This window comes from Gracilinanus agilis, chromosome 4, assembly GCF_016433145.1.
Source record: "Gracilinanus agilis isolate LMUSP501 chromosome 4, AgileGrace, whole genome shotgun sequence".
Classification (NCBI taxonomy): Eukaryota; Metazoa; Chordata; class Mammalia; order Didelphimorphia; family Didelphidae; genus Gracilinanus; species Gracilinanus agilis.
Window position 1 is genome coordinate 26,609,218 of NC_058133.1, and position 13,412 is coordinate 26,622,629.

The window sequence follows — 13,412 nt, forward strand, 5'->3', positions numbered from 1 at the left end:
TTAAAAGGAAGACAAATTAGGCTGTTGAGCATTTGACCCTGGTTCTGGTTGATTTTGGAAAGGCTAGATGACTCCTCTTAAGCTTTACCTACTGAGGATAAATATTTCTGCCTGAATTCATCTAAAACACAGTTATGGAGGCAGCCAGGTGGCACAGCAGATACAGCACCTGGACTGAAGGTGGAAAGCCTGAGTTCAAATCTGGTCTCAGATACTTCCTAGCTGTGTGACCCTGGTCCAGTCACCAATACCTATTGGCCATCTGTCTTAGAGAATTGTTACCATTAACTGGGGAAAAAAAAACACAGAACTATTAAATAGTCAGAAAAACCACTCTTTAATTAAGGAAAGGGGTTTGGTGATTTGCTCAAGATCTCCACACAGAGCTGCATGCTATACATACATAATATGGAAATAAGTTGTATAATCCAATGGAATTGCTTGTCAGTTCAAGGGGGAGGGTGGTAAAAGGGAACATAAATCGTGTAACCTTGGAAAAATACTTTAAAATAAATTAATTTTTAAAAAACCCTCAGTGATGGAGCTGGTGCCCCAAGTTCAGAAAGCCAATGAAATCATGACCCCCATAGAAAAGAACCAGCTCTTATGGGTCAGCGGTAGCCAGATGGGAAGCCTAGACTTTACTGAGAGGATGCCTTCAGAGCTGGCATGGAGATGGAGAAACACAGGAAGAGACCCCTGCAAGGCCCAGTGTCACATTCATGGTGTTGAGCCTGGTTGATACTCTGGAATATCCAGGCCACAGCACAGAGGCCCAGCTTCTGGCCTGCGCCCATGCCCCTACCTAGTACCAGACCCCCAGGGCGAGTCATTTACACTTGCTGCAGCCCCTGGTGGGAAGAAATACCTCCCTGGGGGCTCTCATGCCATTGCAATCACAGGACCCATCCAGTACTGGCTTTTGATGTCAAATTCTGGTTTATTTTTCCCCCCTGCATTCCCTACTCAGACCATAAGCCATGAGAAACGGCTACTTCACCAGGCTAAAGGCCAAACGAGATTATTCATGGGTTGGCTGTGAAGCTTACGACAGGAAACTTCACTACAAATTCTACAAGTAAGTGATTGGACTCTGTGGGGCTTTGGTACAGTCCCTGGGCCATCAGTCTGCCCCCTGAAGTGGGACTTTCCCACCATCAGGATTTTGTGGGACCTTTTAACAATTTTGTGAGGCTGTGGGGTTCCATTGGGTGGGAAGAGTACATTCAGGGGTTTTTGCTAAGTCCCAATGGTATAGTCAAGTCCAGAGGCATTTATTAACCGTCTGCTGTATGCCAGGCCCTGTGCTGAGCACAAGAGATACAAGGAAAGACCAGGGGCTTTTCCTGGTCTTCTTGGAGAAGGGGGGACTTCAGCTGAGCTTTGAAGGAAACCAAAGGGAGGCAAGTTGTCAGTCCCTCCCCAAAAGAAAGGCTCAACTCTGTTTAGGGCAGATTTCTTTGTAACATAACATGGAAGGGGGGTGTCATCCTTGCCTTTCTTCACTTCTCCGGTCTTCTCGGCCTTATTCTTGGTGTGCACACCTGTCTTTTAGCCCAAGCCAAGAATACTATCTTAGAGGCCAACCTGAGTGCTCTGAACTGAGCGCAGGCTGCCCACCACTCTTTGCCCTGGCCATGCATCCCTTTGAATTCTTCTCCCTCTTGGAGGAGGTTTTTTGGGCAGAAGTCGATCGCTCAGCCTTAGCTGCCCGGGTTCTTATCTGACATGGAGGGGATCTTGGTGACTCGGTTGTCCTGTACTCAGGGCCAATTTATTCCTGTGGTTGCTTTGCAGAAGTATCTGTATGACAAATTCAGGCAGTGACATCAAAGTCCAGGTCAATGTTGGGGACTTTGTTTTTGTGGAAGGGTACGACGATGACAACCCATATATCGCTAAGCTGATCAAGCTTTCCAGGGATGGTGAGTTCCTCTGAGAAATGCTCAGGGCAGGGGCAGGGCTCTGTCTCCCAAAACCAGCCTTTCACCAACCCTCATTTGGCAGAAGTGGGGTTATATACTGGCAGATAAATGATTCTTGAGGGGTGAGGGAGGGAATAACCACCTAGACTAGGGCCTTGGAATCAAGAAAGGGGGACAGATTGGTGGCCAGTTAATAGACTTCTAATATAGGATAGGACACAAAAATGGTTCTCTTTGTAAATGAAGTAAAGAGATTGGGATAAATGATTTCAGGAGTTTCCTCAGGCTCTAATTGTCTATAATTCAATAAATTGAAATGGGTTTGATCGAATATGAAGCAGCTAAATATTGAAAAGGAAGGACTGTAAAAGAGGAAAGCAAATAATTTACCTTTAAACTTTTAACCCTTACTTTCTGTCTTAGAATTGATACACAGAAAAGGGCCAGGCAATTGAGGTTAAGTAACTTGTCCAGGATCAGAAAGCTAAAAAGTGTCTGAGTTCAAATTTGAATCCAGGACTCCCTGGTTCTCTATCCACTGAACCACCTAGCTGCTCCTAAAATGGTTTTTTCCTTCTTTTTTTTAAATTTTATCTTTATTTTATTCCAATAACAAATTTTTACACATATGTTTTCCAAAGTTACTAAACTGTTTATTTTTAATCAGCAACAAAGGCAGCTAGTTAGGTAGAGAATGGTGGGATTGGACTCAAGACAGGAAGCCCTGGATTTAAATCCTGCCTCAGATCCTACCCTACCCTGACCTAAGGCAAATTATTTAACATTTTGGTCTTTTTCCTCATCTGAAAAATGGAGAGAAGATATGTGGGACTAGACTAAGGAGAAAAATGAGGAAATTTCTGTAGGAGGGAGTAGGATGAGGCCTCTAAGAGTCAAAAAGCTGGATGGTCTCTGTGTGGTAGAACCAGGCTAGGAACGAGGCCTTTTGACACAAGTGGCTTTGGCAAAGGCACCTTCCTAAAGATGGAGGTAATAAAAGCTGGGCTGGGGACGGTCCAGGAAAAAGTTGGAGGTTAAGAGCCGTTTACACGAGGGAGTTATTAGGAGAAGCCAAAGAAAAGAGGGCTGGAGGTCCCTGAGGATCAGTCCAGGGGAAGCTTGGGCCCCCAGAGGAAGAATTAGACAAGGGAAAGGGTTTTAAATAGGAGGATGTGCAAAGGCAGGCTCCATCTTGGGGAATGGATATGGCAGCGGAGCTAGTGGGGAAGAGAGCCCATGCTTGGTCCGGCTTCCACAGAAATATCGAGCAGTATTATGGGGGCGTCATCTCCATTTGTTCTGGCCCAGGTCAGCTCAGCAGCCAAGAGTCTTCCAACCAACACTGCATTTTACATCCTTGAATGTTCATTTTGTTTTTAGCTTAATTTCTTTCTGGTTTCAATTCTTTCCAACCTTAGATTTCTACTCATTTGCATAGCTTGAGTGTCTGGGAGTCTATGGTTGCCATAATAATCTGGAATAGATCTATAGAAGTCACCCTGCTTGGGAGTTCTCACTTTGGGGGGGCCCTGGAACTCCTCAACAGTCAGGCTGGTGAAGCCAGTGGGCCCTCCTCAGAGTCACCTTCTTAAGTACACAAGATAAAGTTGTTAAAATATGTTTTTAAAAAACAAATTCCTAGGATCCCCTTTGCTCAGCCTTTACTGCTCTTCTGCCTTGGAGCCAACACACAGTATTGATTCTAAGGTGGAAGGTACGAATTTAAAAAAAAAAAATCAGAAACAAGTTCACAGAGCCAAGCTAAGACCCTTAGTGTACTGCAGCTCTCTCCCCTTTTACTCCTGAGGAAACTAAGGCCTGGAGAGATTCAAAACGAGTAGCAGGCCTGGGATTCCTGTGAGGATTTTCTGACTCTCGATGTGGCCAGATTGTTATCCAAAAGGAAAACAGCTCCCTGGGGAGCCCGCCAAGGCCATCAGCACAAAGTGGGCAAGTGTGGCTTTCTCTTTCTTGTTCAGTCTCTCCTGGAGGGTCTGAGACCAACTCACACGCCGTGGTCCAGTGGTTTATTCGCCTGAGCGAGGTCCCCATCAGCAAGCGCAAGCTGCTGGGCCGAGAGCCGGCGGCCCAGGAGATATTCTGGTTTGAGGACCCTCCGAGGGACATCAGCGTTAAGAGTATCCTTGGTCCAGTTCAGGTGAGTCTCTCCCTGAGCTCCCAGGCTACCTTAAGAAGGATTCAGGAAGGGAAAGAGGGGAAGCCCCCCTTCCCTGGCACCTCTAAGGTTCCTGCAGGAGTGGAGTTCCTGCGTGGGGAGCGGTTTTGCCCCGGGGCATTTCCTCGCTGTAGTAAGGGCTCCTTTCCGATTATAGTTTTCAAATATCTTCAGCTAGAGAGCTGGAAGGGACCCCAAAGACTCATTCGACAGCGGAGCAGATGGAGCTTCTGGGCGGTCCAGGGCTTTGCCTGGGGTTACCCAGCTCGTCAGTGGCGGGGTTTGACCCTCCCCTCTTTGGTCTCTTTCTGCCAAACACACTGTTTGTGCTGGTCTTTCTAAGGGCTTTCTGGATTCTCTTCCTTTTTGCCTCTTGTTGGTCGCTCTTGGCTTCATTCGCTGTGGGGAGATGGAAGCCCCGTTTCAGACCCCCCTGTGCCAGCTGCTTCCCCTCCAGGCTCTGGTTGTCGGGCTCCGTCGCCGTGGCGCGTGTTTCCATCACGGCGTCCACCCGTGTCCATTTGTCCCGGTCTTACCCTCTTCCATCTTTCCAAACCGACTTCTGCGGCTCAGCTTTAGGAAATAAGCTTCGGTGATGACGTCTTTGGGGAGAAATCCTGCCCCGGCAGCGAGGAGGGCTCCGGGGGGCTGTGTGCCGCCCTCCTCCTCGGCTTCTCCTTCGTCCTTTCTGACGCAGGTGGTGGCTCTGGCCCCGGAGGAGGCGATTCCGCCGGGCCGGAACGACGAGCGGACATTCTACGTGAAGCAGTCCTGGGACAGTAAGCGCTTCCGCCCCCTGGCCGCAGAGCTGCTGGCCGAGATGAAGAAGCCGCGAGAGACGAGCCCTCCGCGCCACGCCTCTCCCGGGGTGGCGGGGGCCAGGCGTGCCAGCACCGCCGAGCGGGGGGTCGGGCGGATAGAGTCCCGCCATTCCATCTCCAAGTCCTGTCCCTCGCGGGAACTTCGAGCCGGCCGGACTCCCCGTTCTTCCACCCCTCCCCGGGCCAGGAAGCGGCTGGACCTCGGCAGTAAGTGTGAAGGGCGGCTATCGGCAAGCAAGATCGGGGCGTCTCCCATCTCTGCCTGCTTGCTGACGGCTGTCTCTTGGCCTGCAGGCCCCCAGAGGACACCCTGCCGGGCTCCCTGCACCAGGCCCGCCCAGCCTAAGCTTCCAAATAGTCCCTGCAGCTTTCCGGGACCCACTAAGCGGAAAATGGCCTTCCCTGAGGCCGCTTCGCCTTCTAAGAAGTCTCGGGCCCTTCCTGCGGCTCCGATAGAGGAAACAAGGATCAGTCCTCTGCGGGCACGGGTGGAGGCGAGCCCTTCCCTGCTCTTGAAGCCAAAAAGGTGAGTGAGGCCCGGAGACGCTGGGCAGCACGCGGGCAGTCAGCGGGCCTCCACGGGGCACGGCGGCCTTTGGAGCTAGCGAGGCGCCTCTTACTCCTCCCAAAGCTTACCTTCTCTCTAGAAGGTGTTTCAGGGAAACCTCGAGGCTCCAACAAAGGTTCCCTGGCTTATCTCTCATCAGTGTGGAGGAAGCCTGCCTGGGACCATTGGGGAGAGTGAGCCGCCACTCATTGGGCATCTTTTTAGGTAAAGAGGACCCTAAACCTTATCATCACTTCCCGTACAGAGCCCAGGGATCCAGGCTCTTCAGAGCAGTAGCCCACCTGGGCGACAATGCCCAGCACGGCCCTCAGCTGGACATTTCGTTACAGCTTCTATCTCGGTTTCCTCCTAAAGTGGGTGAGGATCGGGGCACACCAGCTGATGCCTCCGATCCCTTCCAGCCCTGAATGAACATGGTGGCTTAGGTGTAATGTGTCATCCCTGCTTTGTGATGAGGAAATGGAGATTCCAAGATTTGCGTCAGACACTTGTCTATCAAGTTTCTCTGCCTGGTTGAAAACTTGGGTGTACAGGCTGCAGATCCGGTGTGTCTTCTGCTGCCCAATGCTGGCCACGGAAGGCCTGGGGCGCCGGTCCTCTCTGCCTTTGCTCCACACAGTGGAAGGGGGCTGGGGTCCTTGTTAGAAGGGCAGGAGGCATAGCAGCTGCTTAGGACAGCTTGCCTCTTGCCCAGGGCTTGCTGACCTTTGGTCATCTGCACTCCCTCAATCCCCAGTGTAGCTTTCAGTGATATCTCTGAACTTTCTAGCAGGGGAGCCAGAAACACTGAGGCAGAGGAGGACCAGACCAATAGCCCACCAAGGCATAGGAAACAGTTTCTCAAGTCCTGGAGAAAGACCAAAGACTATTTAAGGTAAGGATTCACCTTTATGGGGAAATGTTGCTTCCCTTCCCTACTGCCATGCCCACTCCCGTCTGTCTAGAAAACCCTAAGTGGAAGATCAGAGGTTGGAGGGAGAGCAGACTAGTTCATCTGGTATTCAATGAACCTGGCGCTTAGAGTCTCCTTTTGGCTCTGAATGCCGACTCCCTGAAGTCATGCCCTGCTCCCCTCCCTAGGACATTAGGGAACCACAAATGTGGCTCAGAAGATGGAGATGAATATTTAGTGGAAGAAGAAAGCTCTAACTCTGACTACAGCACTGATGAGGAGGAGACTTCCACACCCCACAAACTCCAGAGAAGACAGAACACCATGGTTGGTGCCCGGCACTCAACCCGAAAGACTTCTGTTGAGACCACCCCTTCCAAGACACCTTGTAAGACTCCCTCCAAGACCCCTTCCAAGACACATTCCAAGACTCCCTCCAAGACCCCTTCCAAGACACCTTGTAAGACTCCCTCCAAGACACGTTCCAAGACTCCCTCCAAGACCCCTTCCAAGACGCGTTGTAAGACTCCCTCCAAGGCCCATTGCAAGACTCCCTCCAAGACACGTTCCAAGACTCCCTCCAAGACCCCTTCCAAGACTCCCTCCAAGACACATTGCAAGACCCCTTCCAAGACACGTTCCAAGACTCCTTCAAAAACAGTAAGGTTCTTCTAGGTACCTTTTCTGGTGGGGCCTGTGTGAGTCAGCCTCCCAGGGACCCAGTGGCCCTGACAGCAAAGGGTTCATCTAGGACAGAAAACTGAAGCAGGAATCCTAAAGTTTTGAGCCAAAGCTCCTGTGGTGGAGGGAGGTGCAGCTCAAGTTTGAGAGGCTTGTGGGACTGAAGCACAAGATGGTGACGAGGCTAGATATCTAGACCTGTGCATCATGGCAGTGAGAGCTGATGAGATCACCTAGAGAGAGGAGAGAAGGGGGCCCAAGATGGCCTTTGGGGGGAATGAATGGGTGTGACACAGGGGAGAGTCTAGGGAAGGAGGCCAAGAAAGCAGTGAGATCGGGAGAGGACCAAGAGAAAACCAGCACTGGGCAGAATCCGTACCACAAAAGCCCACCAAGGGGGCAGTGTCCCAGGGAGGGCGGGCAACAGCATCAGATGCAGAAGAGAGGCCAAGAAGGATGGAGGACAAGGAAAGGCCATCAGATCTAGTGATGAGAGATTCCTGGTAACTTTGGGGGTGCAGATCACAGCAAGATCACAGCGGGCTGAATGAGGAGAAGAGGGGTGGAGGTAACGGGCACAGACACCTTTCTACAGAATGTAGCTGAAAGAAGAATTGGAGAGAACGATAATGTAGGCTTATGACTTGGGGGTGGATAAAGTCTAGTGGAGGTTTTGTAAGGATGGAAGAGAGGTGAGAGGGTTTGTGGACAGCAGAGAAGGAAGGATTAAAAAGGAGAAAAAATAAAGAGAATTACTGAAGGGACAATCTGCTGGAGAAATAGGAAAGGTTGAAACAAAGGGTTCACGTTGGGGAATTAGCCTTGACAAGGAGGACCATGGCATTATCAGAGACTAGAGAAAAGAGGAATGATGATTTCCAGAGAGAGTGGGAGAAGATGGAGCTCAAAGGCAGAGGGTCCGTGGTCTGTCTTGAGGGAGAGGCCTGGGGAGAGCAGAGGAGGTTTGAAATGACCTTTGTGGGGAGTGGGCTGGAGAATTAATTGGAGAATTAGTCCTATGAGCAGACTTGGAGAATCCAAGAGGAAGGGGAAGACCAATGATGCCATAGCCCATAACTGGTCCCTGACCCAATGTGGGATAGTTTGAAAGAAGATCAGGCCACCTTGTCCATCCTGGAAGCAGGCAAAATAGGCTTCATTTCCCAATGACATCCTTTCCAGGATGCAGTTTGCTTCTCAATTTTGAGTTCCTTCCCTGCTTTATGCCTTCCTTTCTTTCCTTTCACACCCACTTCAGGTGCTCGTCTCAGCATGAGGAGGCCCATTGGAAGTCCTGAGCCTGCCATGGGCTCACCCTGTGACCATCTGTGAAATGAGGGGTTGGACTAGGTGGCCTCTAAGGCCCTTCCTGGGGCTGATACTCTAAGCAGGAAAGGCTGTGGCTTGTTTTGGCCTCTTCTTTGTGTCTAGATCTTGGCACACTCCCTAGTGCTCGTCCATTCTTCATGAATGCTTGTTCACTGACGAGCTGATGTCTCTTTAGAGCCTGCACCAGGATGACGTAGAAATGCTGAGAGAGTTGGGAAAGTAAACGGAAGGTGCCCACAGTGTGGTCTAGGAGGAAGAGTCTTGTGTGGGCTTAGGGAGAAGTGGGTGGGAGCCGTCCGGTGCCTAGAGCCAGGCTCCCTGTGGGCCGAGTGCCGGCCAGGGCAGGCTTGGAGCCGCCCTTTCTCCTTCAGAGACAACTTTCCCTTTCTTGCAGCCGGAGCTCAGAACCCCCCAGATCCGCCAGCGCAGACAGAAGACCCAGAAACCCAGCAACACGCTCGAAGAGGCGCAGCTGAGGTGAGTGACCCCGGCCCTCCTTCAGGCAGGAAATGGCGAGCTTTCATTCCCACAAGGCAGAGAAATGGGTTAAAACCCTGACCATTTGTTTGTGCTGTGGGATGCAGGGAAAGGAATAAATGGGCCAACGTTCTGAAAGGGGACAATTCACGGCCCAGGTCTTCTGCCTGATTCGGGAAACCTCTGAGGGGGGATGGTGTAGACCAGGAGAGTCAGAGGGATATTGTGGGAGCTGGGAAAGGAGAGCCCCAAAATGGCCAGGCCTTTGAGGCTGGAGATGAGCAGAAGGTGGCCTTGATTATTCATGGTTTCAGGTTGGTTTGGTTTTGGGGTTGTTGGGGTTTTTTTGACACTTTCTGAGGTCTTTCCCTTTTGCCCTTCTGCCTCCAACCCAAGGCTGCACGTCTCTTTTGTGCCCGAGTCTCTGCCTTGCAGGGAGCAGGAGTTCCAAGACATCTACAATTTTGTGGAAAGCAAACTTCTGGACAGGACCGGAGGGTGAGTACCCCAGATCCTGCCTCATGAGGGGAGCCTTGGGAAGGGCTGAGGGAAAGCTGAGGCTCCGTTCTTAGACCTTCGGCGCAGATGCGGGTCGTCCTGGGACGCTTGACCCATGTTTTCCTGCTGTGTGTATACCACGAAGAAGCATCTGCTCTGTTTGAGGCCCAGCAGGATGAACCAGCATTTGTTAAAGACTTAACTGGGAGGGAGCAGCGAGAAGGCTCAGTGGATACAGAGAGCCAGTCCTGGGTTCAAATGTGGCCTCAGACACTTCCTAGCTGTGTGACCCTGGACAAGTCACTTAAGCCCCTTGCCTTAGCCCTCTTCTGCCTTGGCACCAGTACACTGTAATGATTCTTAAGTAGAAGGTGAGGGCCAAAAAAAAAAAAGACTTAATGGGTCTAAGCAATTAATTCTTTGCAAGGATAAGCCAACAGTTTCCCTGGTCAGTTCCTCTTTTTCTCCCCCTCCCCTGAGTCTGTCGGCGCTGCGCTTCTTGTTCCAGGTGCATGTACATCTCCGGGGTCCCCGGGACGGGGAAGACGGCCATCGTGCACGAGGTGGTGCGGTGCCTGCAGCAGGCTGCCCAGAAAGACGAGCTGCCCTCCTTCCACTACGTGGAGGTCAATGGCATGAAGCTGACCGAGCCCCATCAGGCCTACGTGCAAATCCTGCAGGTGAGCCAAGCCTGGCTTAACAGCTCGGCACCAGGAGGGCCCTGGGCCTTGGGGTTCTGCTGTGCAAGGTGGCACCCAGTCAGGAGTCAGGGGACGATGCCCCAAGCAGTGTGAGGAGGGAGACGGGACGTTGGGCTGCCTGGGTTCGGGGGGGATCCGGCTGGGCCTGGAAGGCCTGGAGGAAACAGGACATCCGACAGGACTAGGGGCAGCAGTTGTTCATGGGGCTGGAAGCTGACTGAAGGAGAACCTGCCGAGGGAAAGGGATGCTGGGCAAGTGGGCCGAAGCCAGGCGGTGGAGGTCCAGGGCAGCCAGGGAGGCTGTCATGCTGCCTAGGAGCTCCCTCTGCTTGGCCAGGTGGAACCTGCTCTTACCCAGCTGCCCTGGGGGAGGGTCTGGAGCCCAGCACTGGCAGCCCCCGCCATGTAACAGGAAGATGAAACCCAGCCCAGCCGGGCCTGAGCAGCCGCTTATTCTCCCCCCCCAGAAACTGACCGGTCAAAAGGCCACGGCCAGCCACGCCGCGGAGCTGCTGCAGAGGCGGTTCAGCCAGCCCGCACCCAGCCAGGAGACTACCGTGCTGCTAATGGACGAGGTATGGCTCGGGGGCACGGCGAGCGGCAGAGACCCCCAAGGTTGGTGTCCGTCCGTGTGGCAGCAGCTGTAACGCGTCTCCTCCCCACAGCTCGACCTCCTGTGGACCCCGAAACAGGATGTGCTGTACAACCTGTTTGACTGGCCCACACACCGCAGCGCCCGGCTCGTCGTCCTGGCCATCGCCAACACGATGGACCTGCCCGAGAGGATGCTGATGAGCCGAGTGGCCAGCCGCCTGGTGAGTGGGGGAAAGGCGGGGGGCTTCGCTGGCGGTGCTGGTGCAGCTTCGGTCTAAGCCTGTGTCTTTGGGGTTCTCAGGGCCTCACCAGGATGTCCTTCCAGCCTTACACCTACAAGCAGCTCCAGCAGATCGTCGAGTCGCGCCTGGAAGGCGTGAAGGCCTTGGAGGAGGATGCCATCCAGCTGGTGTCCAGGAAGGTCAGCCTTCTGCGCTCTCTCGTACGCTCCCTGCCTGTCACCGCGTGGGTGAGGCCACGGAGGGGCCCGGGGTCTGTCTGATCCCCCACACCTCCCAGGAAGGCCTGGGCCCTGGCAGTCCCCCGGGGTTGGGTCCGCTCTGCACCTCTGCTCCTTCTTGGTCACCTCTTGGCATTTCTCCTCCTCCCTTTCACATTAAGCCTCCTCCACTCCTTCTCTGGCCCCATCTCGCCTCCTCAGGGCCCTCCGGCTTGGCGCTGGTTCTCCAGGCCTGCTTGGATGGCAGCAGGGTCTCCCAGACAGAGGCCAGAAGGGGCCTCCCCCTGCCAAGTGGACGTCACTGGCATTCCTTCCTGTCTGTTCAGAAAGTCTAGGCCAGAACGGGGTCTCAGGCTCCTCATAAACATCCCCGTGGCCGTAGAAGGTCCAGAAGCTCTGCAGAGCAGCCACACTGGCTGAGGGAGGCTGATGGAGGCTGAGAGAGGCTTCCGAGCCTCCTTCAAGGGGCCCAGAGGGGACCCGGGGCCAAAGGCATGAGAAAAACTCCCGTAGCAGTAACTGTCCTGAAGGAGCCATCCCGTCTGCTGTCCGCTGAATAAAAGCATGAAGGCCCTCCGCTGGCCTCAGTAGACTCATGTGGCCAGACCCCAGGGCCCGCTTGGTTTTCAGAAACCCTGACCGTGCGCTCTGGCTTCTAGGTGGCGGCCCTGTCCGGCGATGCCCGGCGCTGCCTGGACATCTGCAGGCGAGCCACAGAGATCTGCGAATTCTCCAGCCAAAAGCCAGATTCCTCGGGCCTGGTCAAGGTGGCCCATATCCTACAGGCGGTGGAAGAAATGTTTTCCTCCTCTTACATCATGGCCATCAGGTGAGTCGGAGACCTGGTTTGGCACAAGACACGCCGGCCCTCTGAGGCCCAGCGATTTGAGCCGGTTCATCTGGCCCAAACCCAGTGGCTCATTCCCTCGTCTTCTCCCTCCAGGGATGTTGTCCTTGCTGAAGGGAGCAAACATTTATTTGTTAAGCACCTACTTTGTGCCAGGCCCGAAGTGCTTTACAAATATTCTCTTAGGGATAGCTAGATAACACAATGCCAGGCTTGGAGATGGGAGGATCCAAGTTCAGATCTGCCCTCAGATACTTCCCAGCTCTGTGACCCTGGCCAAGTCACTTCACCCCAACTGCCTGGCCCTTAGGGGTCCCCCAGCTAGCAAGGATCTGGGGTCTTCCTAACACTTAGACGCAATAATCCATCCACCTCACGACTTAGCTGCCTCCCCAGGGTTGGCAGGACTGTAGCCAGACCAGAAAGCTTGTGGGTAATGTCCGCCGGACATGGAGCTGGGCCCTTGGCCTGGTGGCGAGTCCCCGAAATCTCGGTCTTCCTTTAAGGAATGCCTCCGTCCTGGAGCAGGGCTTCCTGAGAGCCATCCTTGCAGAATTCCACCGGTCGGGACTGGAAGAGGCGACCCTTCAGCAGGTGGGTTTGGCTTTGGGGGGCCTCGGGGGTTGGGGAGGGCCCAACTCTGGGGATCCCGGCCTCCCTCCCGCCCCTCGGAGGCAGCTCACCTCGGCCTTGCGGCCCTCCCTCCAGGTCTACCAGCAGCACGTGGCCTTGTGCAGAATCGAGGGTCTGCCGCACCCCACGGTGTCCGAGACCATGGCCGTGTGCTCGCGCCTGGGCTCCTGCCGCCTCCTGCTGGTGGAACCCAGCAGAAATGACCTGTTACTGCGCGTGCGCCTGAACGTTAGCCAGGACGACGTGCTCTACGCACTGAAGGAAGAGTGACAAGAACGCCGCCGGGAGAAAAGGCATAATTTATTACGAATTGTTCTTTTTTTTTTTTAATTCAGTTTTTATTCTTTTAAGCACAGAGAATGTTTTCATGCTGAAAGGAAATAGTTTTATTGTGTCTAAAATTTTACATTAAATATTTAGTTTTCATCTAACATAGAGCTTTGGGGTGAGTAACATGACTTGACATTGGCACATCAGCCACCACAGCCCCCTAAAGGCGCCTTGGCATGACCTCAGGGTGGCTGGTGATGGCTTCTGTCCAATTATAATTTTTGCCAGTTAAAAAGGGAGGTGATGGGACAGCTCAGTGAATAGAGAGCCAGGCCTGGAGATGGGTGGGCCTAGCCTCAGATACCTTGGGTAAGTCACTTCACCTGTTTCCTAGCCCTGACCACTCTTCTGCCTTTGGGACCACTACACAGTAATGATTGTAAGAAGGAAGGTGAGGGAGGGTTTTATTGTTTTTTAAAAGGGGGTGATTTCTCAAATATCTGGAGAATTCCTATAAACAAGATACACTCAAGTCACTGG

General features: G+C 53.2%; 1 protein-coding gene across 1 annotated transcript; it reads left to right on the forward strand.

The window, feature by feature from the left end:
• The first annotated feature begins 980 nt into the window (after positions 1 to 980).
• On the forward strand, positions 981 to 12,872 carry ORC1 (origin recognition complex subunit 1). Its single transcript, XM_044674377.1, has 16 exons — positions 981 to 1,078; positions 1,798 to 1,925; positions 3,905 to 4,083; positions 4,799 to 5,129; positions 5,217 to 5,448; positions 6,227 to 6,364; positions 6,571 to 6,919; positions 8,766 to 8,869; positions 9,266 to 9,367; positions 9,876 to 10,047; positions 10,536 to 10,643; positions 10,734 to 10,883; positions 10,964 to 11,083; positions 11,782 to 11,951; positions 12,476 to 12,563; positions 12,678 to 12,872. The coding sequence occupies exons 1-16, from the start codon at positions 981 to 983 to the stop codon at positions 12,870 to 12,872; spliced, it is 2,664 nt and encodes an 887-aa protein (XP_044530312.1).
• Positions 12,873 to 13,412: the final 540 nt, after the last annotated feature.

Bases quoted from the DNA above. Each gene is read 5' to 3' on its own strand.
- ORC1 (XM_044674377.1), top strand. From the start codon at position 981: ATGAGAAACGGCTACTTCACCAGGCTAAAGGCCAAACGAGATTATTCA. The intron at 6,365-6,570 runs GTAAGGATTCAC...TCCCCTCCCTAG, and splicing joins AAGACCAAAGACTATTTAAG to GACATTAGGGAACCACAAAT. The intron at 10,644-10,733 runs GTATGGCTCGGG...TCCTCCCCACAG, and splicing joins CCGTGCTGCTAATGGACGAG to CTCGACCTCCTGTGGACCCC.